We start from the raw sequence: 17,817 nt of genomic DNA on the forward strand, positions 1-17,817 counted from the left end.
CCACTGCTTTTTGTATTGCACACTGCTTTTTGTCTTACACACTGCTTTGTGTATTACACCCTGCTTTTTGTATTACACACTGCTGCTTGTATTACACACTGCTTTTTGTGTTGCACACTGCTTTTTGTATTACCACTGCTTTGTGTATTACACACTGCTTTGGGGTTTTTTCATTGCATGTTAAAGGAGGCAGGCCCTGAAATAACCCAGATGCCCACTTTGGCACTTATTTAAGGCGCTTTCCTTTCTCTCCCCACCTTGGAACAGGGTGTGCAGGACCTGGCTGTGCCACTGGAGCAGGTTGGTGACGAGTGCTGCTGCAGAGGACCCTGCTCCCCTCAGGGCTTGTCCCCACCCAAGCAGGGCATCCTCGGTGCCCAGGCAGCCCTGAGGAGCAGGGGACTGTGCTGTAGCCTTGGCAATCACACACAGGCCAAGGGTTTAATGAACTCAAAGCTGCTGGGAAGTGTGGAGTGTGCCAGCTGCTGCAGAGCCTCTCACTGCTCTGTTTGCTGCTGTGCCACAGAGGTCACAGGGGGGTTGTTACTTGCCTCCTGGAGGGGGAGGCTAAGAGGGTATTTACTTTTCCCACTTGGACTTTGATTGCTCGCTGGTGTTGATTTTTCCTTTTACAAAGAAAGGCAAGAGGGGTGGGGTGGGGGCTGTGGGGTTTCTGTAGGTGTCAGCAGTGCAGGGATCGAGTGGCAGCGAGCACAGAATGGCACTGCTTGTACCCAGCTCTGGGACACAGAGCTGCTTCTCTTGCTCCAATATAATGGAGTGATTCACTCTGCAGAGCCTCCTGCTCCTCTCCCCCTCCCTGCTGTGCCTCTGCCCTTGTTCAGCCAGACAGGAGCAGGTCCATCATGTGCCTGTACCCCCATGGGGCTGTTCCTTGCCTGCATCTCCAGCTGCACACACAACTCTTGCCCTGTGGAAGGGTTGTAGGTTGTAAGTACATTTTCGGGTTTTTTTCATTCCCTCCTTGTACCTGAGTTGAACTCATGCAGGGAGCTGGCTGTAATTTCCAGCTGACCTTTCTTTTGGCAGCTTGTTAGTTAGCTTGAAGGCACTGCAGGGATTTCCTGGCAGCTCCACATGCTTCCTCTGCTGGCACATTTCTTGCACAGAGCTATAAAAGGGGCAGCTGTGCATCACCTCTTCCCTGGAGTGGTTCTCTGCCGGCCTGGCACAACATCTTCATGGCCAGCAGTTGGCACAGGGTAACAATCCTGGCTCCCAGCTGAATTTAAAAGTCTTGGTGACCTGACTAAACAGAATTGTGAGACTTGTGCAGCTTGTTCTGTGTGAGCAGGAGGTCTCAGAGCAGCAGGTGATGCTCCTGGACAGCAGCAGGGTGTCCATGGGCAGTGCTGAGGCACTGAGGATATTCTGGTGCCAGCTCCTGGCCATGCTGTGCTGCTGGGTTCAGAGCAGGAACTGCAGGTTCAGCTCAGGAAAGCCACATTCAGGGCTCTGCAGTTGCCTTGGGTCACAGCAGCTTCCTCAGCACTTCCCAATTTCTTGCCTCAGTAGAGCAGTTAATCCTCTGGGGTTTTTGCAGCATTGCCACACTGCCAGATCCTGCTAATTCATTGAGAATGTCTCTGGAAGCTGCTGACACAGGGGTTTGTGTGCAGTGGAGCCCTCACCTCAGTGCTGAGTGCTTTGCTGCACCTCCTGTGGTACAGAAAGGTTGATCTCAGCAGCATTACCCATGGGGGGGGTTGTTCCTGCTGTGTGTTTGTGTGTTTGCAGAGCTGGAGCAGAGAGTTGCTGCCTTGACAGGGAGTGTGGAGCCTGCTGGGGCTGTGCTCCATCACTGCCACACAGAGCAGGAGAGCTCTCTTGGAGCTCAGCACCGAGGCTTTCCTGGCTTTGCCTGTGCTTGCTGGCAGGTTGTTCCTCTGGCTCTTGGCTGCTCCCTCTGTGGCACCTGTGCCTGCTGGTGGCACAAGCCAATGTGTGCATTTCCCTCCTTTGTGGCAGTTTGTAATCCCCTGTATTAACTCCACTCACCAGAGGCTGGGTTGAGTCCTGTGCTAGAGCTTCAGCGCCACCTCAAGTGCCCTGGCACAGAATTCATGCTGGTAAAGCCTCCTGAGAGCTAAAGAGCTCTGGCCCCTTGCTTATATCTAATATTCAGTGTTCTGGCTGCAAAAGTGGATGAGGAGAGAGGGCAGGACAGGGGTGAGGGCGGTGCTGGCACTGCAGTGACACTGACATCTCTGCCTGTGGCTGGGGACTGGCACTGCAGTGACACTGACATATCTCTGCCTGTAGCTGGGGACTGGCACTGCAGTGACACTGACATCTCTGTCTGTAGCTGGGGACTGGCACTGCAGTGACACTGACATCTCTCACTCTGGCTGGGGACTGGCACTGCAGTGACACTGACATCTCTGTCTGTAGCTGGGGACTGGCACTGCAGTGACACTGACATCTCTCACTCTGGCTGGGGACTGGCACTGCAGTGACACTGGCATCTCTGTCTGTAGCTGGGGACTGGCACTGCAGTGACACTGACATCTCTGCCTGTGGCTGGGAACTGGCACTGCAGTGACACTGACATCTCTGCCTGTATCTGGGGACTGGCACTGCAGTGACACTGACATCTCTGCCTGTGGCTGGGGACTGGCACTGCAGTGACACTGACATCTCTCACTCTAGCTGGGACTGGCACTGCAGTGACACTGACATCTCTGTCTGTGGCTGGGGACTGGCACTGCAGTGACACTGACATCTCTCACTCTGGCTGGGGACTGGCACTGCAGTGACACTGACATCTCTGCCTGTAGCTGGGGACTGGGGCTCCTGTGGCACACTGCAGAGCTAGGGCTGCTCATTTCTCCTCCCCAAAGTGGAAAACACAAACCTTCTGCTTTCCTGCTCTCTGCCTGGAGAGCCTGGACAGGAGAGTACTCAAGCTGTGCATCAGCAGCACCAGAATCAGTCTAACTCAGCACCTTGCCTTCCCCAGGGCTGACTTCAGGCAGCAGGAGGAAAGACACATTGCTGCAAGTGATGGCACAGGGGCCAGCAGGCACCAGGTACCTTTCTGTGCTCCTTGAATTGGCCAGCACAGTCAATGCATCACTTGTTAAATAGCCAGGGGGGAGCTGCCATATGGTCTGGCCTGCTGTTCCTCTGCTAGAGGAACCAAAAAATCTGTGTGCTCCAAAGGTGCAGCCTGTTCCTGTCCTAGCAGCCAGGGGGGAGCGGGGACTGGTGGGGAGGTGTGACCGTGCTCACAGGGGTCTGAGGGTGAGGGAAGAGATGAGGATCTGACTCCATGTTTCGGAAGGCTGATTTATTATTTTATGATATATAATATATTAAAACTATACTAAAAGAATAGAAGAAAAGGTTTTACCAGAAGGCTGGCTAAGAATAGAATAGAAAAGAAAGATCACAAAGGTTTGTGTCTCTAGCCCTCTGTCTGAGCCAGCTGACTGTGATTGGTCATTAATTAGAAACAACCACACGAGACCAATCACAGATGCACCTGTTGCATTCCACAGCAGCAGATAATCAATGTTTGCATTTTGTTCCTGAGGTCTCTCAGCTTCTCAGGAGGAAAAATCCTAAGGAAAGGATTTTTCATGAAAAGATGTCTGTGACAAGGAGGGACAGGGCTTGGGGCAGGAGCCCCATTTCAGCCACTCTCTGTCCCCTGGGGTGTGGGGACACTTTCCAGGCTTCTAGAGGTGGCTACAGAGCTGATATTATCCTTCTCTTTGGGGGCTGGAGGGAGAATAAATGGGATTATTCACCTCTTTTGCTGTGCGTAGCTGTGAGTGGAGCCTGGTGAGGCAGAGGTCTGTGCTGTGCCACATGTGTGATTCCTGGCCTGCAGCCTGCTGTGTGTCACATCTGTGTGAGCCTTCACAGGAGGGGAATGAGCTCACCTGAGTCTGTTGTGTGACCAAGGCACCTCCTGACTCCCTTCTGCTACCCTGTTTTGTCATGGTGGCCGTGACGCTTGTGCAGGAGTGGCTGTCACCACCTGTGACCACCAGACGGGGACCTGGGGCTGGGGCAGCAGCCTGGGAGGAGCATTTGGCAAGCGTCCCCACAGTGGCACTGGCTGGAACGTGCAGCCCAGCAGAGCTGGCCCCACAGGGCTGTCAGACCGGGCTGTTTGCACAGAAAGCTGCCAGACAGCCCTGGGAAGGGAAGGTGGGTGGGACACAGCAGGTAGGGCTGTGCCCTTGTTCCTGTGGGCTGGCTCCTCCTGAGCCCCAGCCCTGCTCTTGTGCCAGGCAGAGGCTGCTGGAGGGCATTTCCCAGCCCTTGGGCAGCTGCAGGCAGGGCAGGGTGTGGGCAGGGAGGGATGAAGGCTTCGGAGGGCTGGGGATTCCTCTGGCTGCCAGCTCTGCCTGGGCAGGGGCCTGGCAGCACCAGCCAGGGAGGGGTCACTGCTCAGAGCAGAGCTCAGACACTTTCAGCAGCTCTGGAGGAGTGAACTGGACTTGGATCATTTGTTTCACAGTGTAAATGCAGACATGGGGTCGTTTCAGCCCCCGTGGGTGTGATGTGGCAGCTTTGCCATGCAGAGGTGCAGCCCTGTGCTGTGCAGGGAAGCCTTTGGGTGGGAAGGGACCTTAAAGATCAATCACCTTATTCCACTCCATGCCATGGGCAGGGACACCTCCCACTGTCCCAGGCTGCTCCCAGCCCTGCCCAGCCTGGCCTTGGGCACTGCCAGGGATCCAGGGGCAGCCACAGCTGCTCTGGGCACCCTGTGCCAGGGCCTGCTCACCCTCACAGGGAACAATTCCCAGTTCCCAATATCCCATCCAGCCCTGCCCTCTGGCAGTGGGAGCCATTCCCTGAGTCCTGTCCCTCCATCCCTTGTCCCCAGTCCCTCTCCAGCTCTCCTGGAGCCCCTTCAGGCACTGGCAGAGCTCTGAGCTCTCCCTGGAGCTTCTCCTCTCCAGCTCTGCCAGCCTGGCTCTGGAGCAGAGAGGGTCCAGCCCTTGGAGCATCTCCATGGCCTCCTCTGGATCTCTCCAGCAGCTCCAGGTCCTCCCTGTGCTGGGCCCCAAGGCTGGGGTGCAGGTGGGGTCTGAGCAGGGCAGAGGGGCTGAGTCCCCCCTTTCCTGCTGCCCACGCTGGGATCAGCCCAGGGCAGGGGAGTTTCTGGGGCCTGCACACAAGGCTGGGGCACACTGAGCTTCTCATCTACCACCATTCCCAAACCCTTCTCCTCAGGGCTTTCCTCCATCCATTCCCTGCCCAGTCTCTGTGCTTGGGACTGCTCTGACCCAGGGGCAGCACCTTGCACTTGGCCTTGCCAAACTTCCCAAGGTTCCACAGGCCCAGCCCCTTCAGCCTGGCAGGGTCTCTCTGGGTGGCACCCCAGCATTAGTAGGGGATCCAGAAGACTTGATCCCTCTGGATCAAGGAATTTTCTGTAAATGAAATGTTCCAGCACTCCTCCACATCCAGTGGCACAACCCCAGCCCCAGTGAGGAGCAGCTGAGCCATGAATGAGACACCAGCCCTATCTCTGCTGGGGTCAGGGACATCCCCAAGGTTCTTCTGCACTATGGGTGTGTTGTTACTGCTCCTGCTATCTGCACTTGAGCTTTCTCCAAGCTGTCTGGGGCAGCAGCTTCTTTCCCTGCAGGAATGTTCTGGGAGGAAGTTTCCCAAGGCTGTGTGGGGGTGGCCAATCTCTGCTGGCTTGGCTCCTATCAGGGGGACAGGCTGCTGCAGGTATGGCCCCACAGCAGAACCCTGCCAAGCCTGCTGCCTCTGCTGCCTAATGACTTTCTCAAGGTATTTTTAGCTGCACATCAACTTCAGGAAAAGCTTTTTTGCATCTGAGGACACTGTGGCCTTTGTTCTGGCTGCTGGGAATGGGGAGGTGCTGGCTCGGCGTGGCTGGCACAGCCCTGTCCCCTCACAGGGTCTGTGAGCTGCCCCTGTTTGAGGGGTCTCAGTGCCCCCTGGAGCAGTGCTGAACCCCCACTGCCCTGCTGTGCCCTGCCCAGGCTGGGGAGGGCTTTGGCAAAGCCTCTGGTGCTGGAGGAGGATGGATCTCTCTCAAGAGCAGCTCTTCCCAGGTGTTGGGGTGGCCATGGGCCCCACCATGGTTGGAAACCAGCTCAGCCCTGCCTGCTGCCAACAACAGGCTCTGTTACAAAGTCCACTTGCAGATGGAATTAGCACATTAAATGTCCTGGATTGTTGCTTGAAGCTCTCTGGGCTGGAGGCACAGGGGTGATGAGTGGCTCCCCATGGGCTGTGTGTTCCCCTCACTGCTGGGAAGCTGGAATTGGACAGGGGATGTTGTGGGAAGGTTCTGGACACTCTGCCTGATGTTGCATCTCCCCTGCTCTGATCTGGGGATCTGTTCAAGGCCTGGCGAGACACACATTGCCCTGTGTCCAGCCACTGTGTCCACACAGTGTCCAGCCACTGTGCTGGACTGACACTGCAAGCGTCCCTTGCAGGGAGCTGAGTTTGCTCCTGTTTTCCATGGCAGAAGTACCTGGGTGTTGGCTCAAGGTCAGTCTGTGCCCTGCCCATGCTCACAGGGAAGCTGGGACAAGGGAAATTGCAGATTTCCCCTATTACAGCAAGATTAGTCAGCATTTGGGAATGGAAGCTCAGCCTTTTGGAGCAAAGTTGCCACCTCCCTTCCCATTGTAAGGGTGCTTGGTTTGGGATTTGCCAACTTTCCACCAGGCAGAAGACAGAAATGGTTTTGTAATTCCAAGTTGCAAATGGAGCCTTTGCTGTGCCTGTGCTGGAGGAGCCTCTGCAGGAGAAGCAAGAAGGAGCCCAGATTGCTGCTGAATATCTGCCTTTCCTGCTGCTGCTGAATATCTGCCTTTCTTCCTGCTGCTGAATATCTGCCTTTCCTGCTGCTACTGAATATCTGCCTTTCTTCCTGCTGCTGAATTTCTGCCTTTCCTCCTGCTGAATTTCTGCCTTTCCTCCTGCTGCTGAATATCTGCCTTTCCTGCTGCTGAATTTCTGCCTTTCCTCCTGCTGAATTTCTGCCTTTCCTCCTCCTGCTGAATATCTGCCTTTCCTCTACTGCAGCGGGAGGCAGGCAGGACCCAGCTCACCTGTGGGCTCTGCTGCCTTTCACACTGCCAGGCACTCTGGATCGTGCCTGTGCTTTCACAGGAGTCTCCTCTCTCAGTCAGGACCACTGGCTTTTCTTCATCTTAATTTTGTTAACTGTTGTCTGTGAAATAGCCCTGGCACTGAGCTCCTTTCTGCACCAGTGGGTGCCTTGGAATGCCCACTCTGGGATACAGAGGATGCCTAAAGATGCTCCTCCCTCTTTGGGGAAGGAGAGTGGGCTGGAAGGAGCAGGTCTGTAAACAAGAGTCATTCTTAGTTACCTGCAGCATCTCCCTGCTCTATGGAGTGGAGATCAGGGCTCCCTGTGCTTCCCTGCTCAGCTCAGGACTGGGTCAGGGCTCTGTGGCCATGAGCCAGGAGCTGCCCTTGGTCTGTGTGAGCTGTGGCAGGAGCAGCTTCAGTCTGGGGTGGCTGCTCTGGGATCTCCTGTCTGGCTGCCAAGAGCAGGAAGGGCCTTGTCCAGCCCTCGTGGGCGGCTTGCTGCAGGCAGGAGCTGCAGGAGGGAGTTGCAGCCTGTTCAGTGAATCACAGCTAACAGGAAACTTGGGCTGGGTCAGGACCATCAGGCTGGTCTGGGCTGACCTGTGGGCAGTTCCCACCTGGGGACCTGCTCAGAGCTTGGGCTACCTGTGCAGAAAGTGCCTCAGTGCCAGTGAGCCACACAAACCACCTCCTCTGAGGGTGATGCTGCCCACACGTGTTCCTGGGAGAGCTCATGGCCTTGCTCAGTGATGCTGTGGGAGTTAGAAACTGTGAAAGTGCTCACAGGTTCACTTCCAGCCCAGCTTTCTGTTGGTGCACCTGAGCTGGGCAGGACTTGGGCAGAAATGACTTCTTGGATGGTGCTGCCTGTTATAGGCAGTCTCTTTTCCCTGTAGAATAGGGACTTGTATTTGGTGGAGTCTGTGGGCTCATCCTAAGGGTCCTGGAAAGACTGTGAACTTTCATGCCCCTAGTAGGAGACTCAGAATTACTGCCTGCACCTTCATGTGGGGCTCTGCATGTCCCACAGCTGGGAATTCTCCTGGTGGAAATTCTCAGTGGAATTCTCCCGGTGGCCACTGCCCTCTGGAGCTCCCACCTCCCTCCCTTGTGCAGGGCAGGAGCAGCCCTTGCTCCCACTCCTTGTCAGGTGCAGAGTCCCTGTGCTGCAATGCAGAAGCTGCACAGGACAATCGATGTATTCCAGTTACCCATTTGCTTTCTAAAATAGAGATAATGGGTGTAAGATCAATGCTTAACAGAAATCCTCAGGGCAGCAAACAAGGGCTGGGTTCATTGAATCATTCACATTAGCCAGGCTTTATCCCGGACCCAACAGCCAAGGTCACCTGGCACCTTTACTGTGCCAGGCTGCCCAGGAGGGAGCAGGGCAGGGGTCCCACAGCTGCCTCCGGGCCTGCCAGCTCTGAGCCCCAGCCCTGGCAGCGAGGGCACAGCCTGGCTTGGTGCCTCCACCTGGTGACAGCGCCGGGTGCTGCATTTTAGCCTACATAGCTCGGGTTTGTCCGGGGAACAGGAGGGGAATCTGCAGGGAGGTGATGGCAATGGGCAAATATTACTCCTCTCTGTGAGGCCACAGTGTACAAAGAGTACAAATAGCCATCTCTGCTGTTGTCCCTTTGCAGGGAGGTGTTCTCCCTTTGCAGGATCCACGATGTGTGTGTTGGATTGTTTATCCCTCTGTCCCTGCACTGTGAGGACACACTCACTGTGCCTCATCCCCATGGGGTGGCAGAGCGAGCAGAGAGGCAGAGATCTGGCTTTTCAAAGCATGAATGATGCACCAAGTCCTGCCTGGGCTGCTGTGTCAGTGGGGGGGGATTTACTCTTCTCCTCCCCACTCCCCCTTCCATGTAATCCACTTAATCCCCTGGCGACAGGACTCGGTTTCTGTCAGCTCTGCAGAGCCAGCGTTGCTAACGGCCAAGCTGCCTCCCCGTGCCTTGCAACAACAAAAGCACCAGCCAGAGAGGGCTTTGCTACCTCCAGCAATGATCCTGCAAAGCAGAACAAACACAGCTCAGTTTACTGGGCATCCAGGTCTCCCTCTCAGCTCTGCCACTCTAAAAACAAAACCTCTTGTGTATGCATGGATTTAACAAATATGGATAAACCTCGGTGGTTTTCTTACTGAAGGCAACCTCAGGAGCTGCTGGATCACACTGTGGGTTCAGTTCAGCTGTCACACTGCACTGGAGGGGATCTGGGAGTGTTGGAGGGTGGATGGAGTTGGGGAGTTGGAATCTGTTGTTTTAGCCATGCACGGGATCTTGGCTCTGCCCTGGGCCCTCGAGGCAGAGCAGTGGTTAGTGAGTGCCAGGGTTAATGTTGTAGCAATATTTTTCTGAGCTCCTGTTGTTCCAACAGCCAGGCTGAGGTATTGCAGGTCCTTTCTTGGGTCCAGGGGTTGGTGGACTCTGGTTCCAGCTCCTGAACCCTGTCTGTGAAGGGCTTTGTATGTGTCTGAGGATGGAGTGGCTTGATGCCCACCAGAACTCTCTACCACTCTCAGACAGTGCCTGTGATTTCTCACATTCTCCCTGACTGCCTGACAGGGGACTGACTTGAGGAAAAGTAAACCCACAGCAGCCCTGCTCTGTGTCCTGTGTCAACAGCCTGGGATAACCACTTGCTGTGGCACTGGGATCACTTAGAGCCTGCCCTAAATGTCCTTATTTACAGGAGATCTTCCTACAGAACCTCTGCTGTCCCAGGGAGGGGTGGGTGGCAGCAGGTGCTCCTGTTGGCTCAAGCACTGCCCATGGGATCTGGAGCTGTGCAGTGGCAGCAGAGCAGGTGGTGTGTGATTCCTGGGTGGTGGCTTCTCTCTCCCAGATCACACATTCCTAGGTAACAGCCTCTCAGCCTGTCCCATGAACACTTCATTCTTGTTTCCACAGGGGTCCTGACAGCTGGAGAGCACAACTTTCCCTTCCAGTTCCTGCTGCCAGGTAAGATGCAGAAAAGTGGCTGAAGGCCCTTCCCTGTAAGACTTGGATTTTGCATATACTTCCAGTTCAGAATCTGGCCTGGCTCAGCCTTATGACCTCTTCTTTCTCTCTCAACTCCAGCTTCTGCTCCTACATCATTTGAAGGCCCTTTTGGCAAGGTCCTGCATCAGGTGAAAGCTGTGATAGACACACCTCGCTTCTCCAAGGACTACAAATGCAACAAGATCTTCTACGTTCTCTGCCCTCTCAACCTGAATGACATCCCTGACATTGAGGTAAGGACGAGGAGGGCATGGCTGGAAATGCCAACACTCAGCACTTGTCCTTGTCCTGCTGTCTGAGGAGTCACTGAGTGGCTGGACAGCTCTGTGTGCTGTGACTATGCAAGAGCAGGACAAGGACTCCTCATCTCTCCTGCCTTGGTGTCAGTGCCTGCTCCAGGTGATTTCTGACCCTTGTGTGTGTTGCTTTGAAAGGTTTATCTGAATTTTCAGCATGCAGAGAAACATGTTGGCCAACAGCTCCAGGTGCTTGGAGACACTTGGGTTTGGGGAAATTTGGAGGGGAAAGCAACTAATAGGACAGTAGATCTGTGGGGCTGGAGAAGTGAGACCTGTTGTCTGTGGCATTGCCATGTTGCTGGTTCTTTGCATCCTCTTAGATGCAAATATTTCTGCTTGCTTGTTGTGAATCTCTTGAGTGCTTTCCCGGAGGCTCTCTGACTCTCTTGAGCCAACACCTCTGTCTGTGCCATCCTGCAGCAGCCCAACACCATGTCCATCACCAAGAAGTTCAACTACAAGCTTGTGAAAAGTGGCAACATCGTCCTGACAGCCACGTCTGACCTGAAGGGCTACATCGTGGGCCAGGCCATCCAGCTCCGCACGGACATCGAGAACAAGTCCGGCCGCGACACCGGCGCTGTGGTGGCCAGTCTGCTCCAGGTGGGTGCCCATGGGGCCATCCTCTGCCTTGTGCTGCTGTTCCACCCTATTGGGGCCTCTGTGAAACTGGGGCAGCCAAATCCCCACCTCTGGTCCTCTGTGCCTTCCTGGGGAAAGAGGATGTAGAACTTGTCTTGCTTATCCCTGCTGAGTCTGTCACACAACAATGGATAATCCTGCTCTGGAACATGCCCCTTAGGTCTGTGCTTGTGCTTATTTGACAAAGCAGTTGGGTGGGGTTGTGTCCTGGTTTACATTTGTGGGAGACAGAAGACCACCTGTAGCCTCTGAGCCAGCTGTGTTTCTCCTGTCTGTGCAGAAAGTGGCCTACAAATCCAAGCGCTGGATCTACGACCTGAGGACCATCGCCGAGGTGGAAGGCTCAGGGGTGAAAGCCTGGAAACATGCAGAATGGAAGGAGCAGATCCTGGTTCCAGCACTGCCCCAGTCCATTCTGCAGGGCTGCAGCCTCATCCATATTGACTACTACATCCAGGTGAGTTTATCTGGAGTATCCCTAGGCTAGGCCGTGGCTCTGTGCCCCCTCCCAGGCTGAGCACTGTGGTCTGGGTGCTCCAGGAATCAGGTGAACCTTCCCATTGCCATGTATCATGAGGATGCCACTGTTTTCCCTTCTCTTCCAGGTTTCCCTCAAGTCTCCAGAGGTTTCTGTCACTCTCCCCATCTACATTGGAAACATTGCTGTGAACAGGGTCCCGCTGAGCCCCTCCCGCTCCATCCAGCACATCCCATCTGTGGTGGTCCCCAGTGCCCCCCCAGAGGAAGAGGAGGCTGCCAGTGGCTATCACCCCATGGACAATGTCTCCATCCCCACCAAAAGCCATTCCCAGCAGCAGCCCTTCAGCTACGCCCCAGGACTGAGCTTCCAGGAGATTCGGGCGGACTCGGAGCAGACGGGCTCCCCAAACCACCCCACCCTCTGCCTGTCCACGGGAGCCACTGTCCCCTACTATGCTGAGGGGAACGTGGTGCCTGTCCCCACAGCCAGCTCTCTCATCCTGCCCCCAGAGTACAGCACGTGGGGATACCCCTATGGTGAGCAGCACTCCTGGGATCTGCAGCTGGGGGGAAACAGCTCCTACCTCAGTCTCTGCTAGCTGTGAACTGCTGGGAATCTGGGGATTCAATCAGTCTGCTGCAGGCTGCTGTCAGAGGGATTGTGACATCTCTCTGCCTGCTTTAGCCTCTGGAGGAGTCCCCTCTTCCAGCTGTAAAAGCCAGCTGTCCTTCCCACATCCACGCCCAGGCCTGCCCTGGGCTCGTCGTGAGAGGATCTCCCTGTTCTTAAAAGAGCTTTCAGCCTCCCACTGATAGAAAAACTTCTTGGCTTGTGGTGAGGCTGGTGGGAGCACAGCCAGGAAAATGATGTCACTGAAATCTTCTGTTTGACTTGGAGTGGGCCTACAGCTGGTCTGAAGCTGTGGGGGTGGGAGCTGAGAAAGTGTCCAGGGTGGAGCAGCTCGGGGAAATCCCAGCGTGCTGGAATCCTGCAGCTGTGCTGGGGTGGCAGGGCCAGCAGTGTCTGTGGGGTTCCTGGGGCTGTTACAGGGATGACAAGGCCAGCAGTGAGTGCTGGAATCCTGGACCTGTGCTGGGTTCCTGGAGCTGTGCAGGGGTGACAAGGCCAGCAGTGTGTGTTAGCACATTTGTACCCAAATGAGCCCCTCTCTTGGCACTGGGGTAACAGAACACTCCGTGTGTTACTTCAGCCCTGGGTTTGGGCACATGGAGCACGAGTGATCTGGAGGTGCTGGAAGACAGGAGGATGCTTAGGAAAGAAAGGGAGGAACAGAACAAGACTGTGAGGTGGTGATTTTAACCTCCATGGGCATCAGGGCAGGGATGGGACTGGCTGGCTCAAACCCTACAAACCCCCTGTAACCTCAGCTGGGCAGGCTGAGGGGCCCTGGCAGGGAGTGTGTGTCGGTGGGTTGCTTCACTCTGCACTGGGTCACACAGACTGGGGTGAAAGGAGCATCCCAAACCCACCATAACCCCTCTCATTCTTCCTTTCCCCCACAGAGGCACCTCCATCCTACGAGCAGAGCTGCAGCAGTGCCAACTCCAGCATCAGCAATGGCAATTAGCCCTCCCCTGCTCCGACCCCGCTGGCACTGCCCACCCTGGCACCACGGGGCACCCGCCTGTGGCACAGTCTGGTACAGCACAAGGCGTCTTCTTGTCTCTCTGGCTGCTTTGGGGGGGAGCTGCCACATCCCAGCCTGGGCTTCTGAAGTCTCTTTCTAGGGAGGGGGTAAAAAAACCAAAAAGGGCAGCCAGAGCAGCCTGCATGTGTGTAGGAGAGGTCAGGGAACCTGAGCAGTCTCCTGCTGCTGCTGGAGAGCTGGATGTGGCCCTGGAGCTCCCCTTGGAGCTCCTCCAAGTGCTGGGGAGCTGGATGTGGCCCTGTGCCCTGGGCCAGCCTGTTCCAGTACTGTAGTCAACACTAACTGCTTTACTATCAAAGCACCTGCGATGCCTTATCTGAAACACTCCTGACTCTGCACAGCCCCACTCTGAGGGAGGGCTGAGCTGTGTGGGCTTGTTCTCCTCTTTCAGGGGCTGTGTGCTCTCCACAAATGGTTTTGACAGCCCTTCCTCCTTGTCCTCAGAGGTCCTAAGGATAGCAGGAGGTTTCTTGGAGTAAGCAGGTTCGGAAGGTCAGGGACTTTAGAAAAGCCAAAAGCACAAACCCTCACTGTACCTGAGCTGGGGGGGCAGTGATGGCAGTGTCAGTGGCCATGGGCACAGCGGGGCTCGTGGGGACACTTGCTGATAAGCCCTGGTGAGCTCTGGGGAAGATCCTGGTGTGGGATGGGGTGTCCTTCTCCCCACAGAGCCCTGTGGGACACAGCCTGCCCTTGCTCACTGCTGGGCCCTGGCACACAGGACAGCAGCACTGCTCACTCTGGAGCAGGGGGACCACATCCATGTCCCTGCAGGGTGCCCTCTCCTCCCAGGCTGCAGCTAAGTGACCATCAATCACAAAAGTCTGTCTGATGCTACCTCTGAGCCTGCCCAGGGGCCCTGCCCGTGGGATCCCTCCCCTGTCTGTGGGGCTGTCCCTGGGAGTGGCTGTCCCTGCCAGGGCCCTGTGGTGGCCCTGGTTTGCTGTGTGCCCCCTGGGCCTGAGCAGAATGTGACAATGAACACAGCCCGTGGGGAGCTGCAGCCTCTGCTGCACCTGGCACCTGGGGGAACGAGCTGGGTTTTCTTGCAATTTTTCTTTTGGGCTTTTTCCCCTCACACACCTTGTTTAGCTCTGACAGCACTGACTGCCCAAGCTGAGGAAACCACAGCCACATCCCTCAGAGCCACAGGCGCCCAGCCAGGCTGGAGTTGTGGCCTCCAGACCTTTGGCACCTCAGAGCTCATCCCCACACGGCCCCAGGCTGGGCAGGCAATACCTGACAGACCTTTAGGAGCATTTCCAGCTGCTGCCTCCATGCTCAGCCACCTCTGCACACCCTTCAGGCAGCTGGGACAGGCCCTGCTTTGCACTCTTTCTTTGCAAATGCTTTTTTATTTTATTTTTTTTTAAGCATTGAACTGCTTTAAGGGTAGTGTAGCAAAGGTGCCGTTCTGAGCAGTGCTGGCACAAGATGCACCAATGATGATAGAGTGATTGTCATTGTCCCTGAATATATATAAATATATATATATATATGAGATGAAGTTGTTTTTAATGATTGAATTCAGAAATACAAATTTTAATGCTGTATTTAATAAATTATTCTATGAGAAATGCTGTGCTTTTTCATCCATTTCTGATGCTGATCCATGTGCCTGTTCATGCCAAATCAGGAATGCACCTTGCTGATTTCTTACAAAATGAAGGGTTTTTTGCTCTCACCAGGAAGGGTGGTGAACTCTGCCAAGGCAGCTTGGGGAAAACAAACACGGTGTGGCCTGACCACAGTGCCAGGCTCAAAATTCCCCATGGCTGGAGAGAATTTGGTGCCACAGGCTTGGCTCTGGAGAGAGCAGCCACTGCAGCACTGCTGCTTCTCAGGCCCCGTGTCCCAAAGCCAGGATTTGTCCAAGTGGCCCAGGAGTCCTGGAGGGGAGGAGGGGGAGAGCAGCCTCTGCCTTTGGGAGGATGGAGATGGCATAGCCAAGGTCTGGCTGGAAGGGCTGCAGACCACCAGCCCCAGCACCTAAAGAGCCATTTGGGATAAACTTATGGAAAGTGGAAGAAGGCTCCTCCCCACAATCCCACTTTGGTCATTCCATGGCTGAAACATGCAGGTGTTGTCTCAATGTTGTCACTGCAGGTAGCCTGGGCTGTGATCTGTGTCTCAGACACAAAGATCCTTCTTCATTCTCTTCTCAGCTTATGCTTCTGCCCAGCTTCCATGGTTCAGACTCTCCTTTGCTGGGTGGTCCAGCCTGCCATGAGCATCATTCTTCATCCCCAATGGGCCGAAGGCAGGGACAGCTCTTCCTCAGTGCTCTTCCTCTTCCTCCCACTTGGCTGAACCAGTCTTGCCTGGCTCAGTCTGCGGCTCCATGGCCTTCCTTGCTGTTGGCTGTGCAAATCCTTCAACCCAAATCCCTTCCACACCCCTGGAAAAATTCCTGTGAGCTGTGAATGTTTCTGGACCTGCTGGGTTGGGCTACAGGCTCCTGACCCAGGCAGGCTCAGGGAGAGGCAGGAAGGGCTGGGAGCAGGCCTTCTCTCTCAGCTCCTCCATCTCTGGGGCTGAGCTGCTGCTGATGTGTCCAGCCCGTGTTCCTTGGCTGGAAAATGGGATTGCTGTTTGGTTGCTGTGGCCAGAGCCACTGGGCTGTTTTTCCAGACTCCCAGCTGTCCTCCTTGTTCCACCTTTGTTTGGGAATGTCCTTGTTCCACCTTTGTTTGGGATTGTTCCACCTTTGTTTTGGGAATCTTCTTGTTCCACCTTTGTTTGGGATTGTTCCACCTCTGTTTTGGGACTGGCCCATCCATGGTGAAGGCTGGGGAGGAGGAGCCCCCACCCAGCCCATGCTGTGCCCTGTCTCTGCAGTGCTCCTGTGCACCTCAGCTTGCTCTCCCCAGTTTTATTTGGTACAAACTGGTCTTTGGGACCTCCTGCTGTACACTTTGCAAAGCAGGGAGGAAATGGGGACACTCTTGTCTGGTGAGGAGTGTCCATCACCACCAGCTGCTGTGGAGGGAGCAGGAATGGGCTGGAGCTACACCTCAGGGTGGTGTTCATCCTTTTGGAGGCCAGGGCTGCTCCCCAGCCCAGCTGCTGTGCAGGGCCCCTCAGAGGCAGGGTGCAGCAGCCATCAGCCAGGGCTGGCTCTGAGCAGCCTCGTTGTGCAGGAGAATTGACATTACAAGTGACAATCAGTGCTTTGCACCCCTCCTGCCCTGCCTTGGCTGACCCAAAGAGCCTGGCTATTGCTTTATGGAGCCCTTTGAAATGGCCAGCACTGCAGGATGGAGGGGTTGGTCCAGCTCTCCTTGATGCCGCTTGCAAGGTGGCACTGTCAGCATTTCCTTGGGGAGGGCTTTGGGTGTGGGGCAAACCCAGTGTTTGGGTCTGGGGTTGAGTTTGGACTCACCCTCTCCAGACAGGATCAACCCCTCTGTCCTCTGTCCACAGCCTCTCAGGTTCCACCTCTTGGGGAGCTCCTTTAGGCCCTTGATCATCCCTCCCTCCTCTTGCTGAACACTGAAATAAAGAGGAAAAGCCCATTTTTCTGATCACAGCTCTGGGGAAAGAACTTCAGCACGCAGGGATTCATTCTAATTCCTGGCTCAGATCTTTGAAGCAATTGTTTTTGGGCTTGTTTGAAATGGGGAGGGGGAGCAGTGGGGCACGAGAGAAGCTTGTGAGTTAATTGTTTCCAAACTCAGTGTCCAGTGGAAAACACCAAAAATATCATCAGTTCTTTTTTTTCCCCTGCTGCTTTTATGTCCTTCATGGTTTTGTTCTTTTCCTGCTCTCCACATGTTCCACCTCCATACCTTTGGCTTTTTCAATGTTGTTTGTGTCCTAAACTAAACTTTGCTTTGGCATCTGCTGTCCCATTGCCTGCAGGAGATGGGGAAAGGGGAGTTGGGGGATGCAAAGGCTCTTCTTTCTTTTTGACAATGATTCTTTTTTAGCTTTCCACTGAACTTCCAGGAGTTTTGTAAAAACAAATATTTTCTGCTAGAACATTTTCACGTTTTCCTGTTGAGCCAGCACAAGACAGGAGATACAGGGTGTTCTAGGCTCCATTTGGGTTTTATTCTATATTTTAAAATATTTGCAACTATCTGCAACAGGAATGTCCCATCCCTCCTCCCCAAGAGAGACTGGCAGGGTAAAACCCACAAAACTTGTGCCCTTTCTTGTACCACTACTCGTGGCTGTAATTCTTTATGCCTGTGGTTCTCTTTACAGATTTTGGGGTTTTATACAACAATTTGTGATGGCTCTGTACAACCTAAGACTTCTGTGCAATTTATAACTGGGTTTTGAAATGTAAACTCGCAGTTTTCCATGTTTACCACGGCTTCTGGGGAGTATTTTTGTCCTGGGTTTTAACCCCCCAAATGTAAAGAACTGGAAAAATGTAAATAAAGATGATCTTTTTTAAGACCAAGGGTGTTTTGCTCTGGGTATGTGATGATCATAAAGATACTTCAGCTGTCTGGATGCTGAGACCTGATGGTGAGATGTGGTTCACGGCTGTCAGCGGAGGATCCCCACTGGAGCTGGAGCTCGGAGCCTGGTTTAGAGCTGAGGTTAAAGCAAAGCCACAGCTCCTGCAGCTCGGCAGGGGAAGGGCTGGGGTGGGAAGGTGAATCACAGAATCAT

General features: G+C 54.6%; 1 protein-coding gene across 1 annotated transcript in view; it reads left to right on the plus strand.

Annotated features, from left to right (window-relative positions):
- Positions 1–17,566, plus strand: part of ARRDC1 (arrestin domain containing 1) — a 40,844-nt gene extending 23,278 nt beyond the window's left edge. Inside the window, exons 3-8 of the mRNA XM_059486619.1 lie at positions 10,008–10,058; positions 10,179–10,333; positions 10,820–11,002; positions 11,322–11,498; positions 11,647–12,058; positions 13,046–17,566. Of these exons, the coding sequence (XP_059342602.1) occupies positions 10,008–10,058; positions 10,179–10,333; positions 10,820–11,002; positions 11,322–11,498; positions 11,647–12,058; positions 13,046–13,110 (1,043 nt within the window). The 3' untranslated portion in view covers positions 13,111–17,566. The remainder of the gene's footprint in view (positions 1–10,007; positions 10,059–10,178; positions 10,334–10,819; positions 11,003–11,321; positions 11,499–11,646; positions 12,059–13,045) is intronic.
- Positions 17,567–17,817: the final 251 nt, after the last annotated feature.

This window comes from Ammospiza nelsoni, chromosome 20, assembly GCF_027579445.1.
Source record: "Ammospiza nelsoni isolate bAmmNel1 chromosome 20, bAmmNel1.pri, whole genome shotgun sequence".
NCBI lineage: Eukaryota > Metazoa > Chordata > Aves > Passeriformes > Passerellidae > Ammospiza > Ammospiza nelsoni.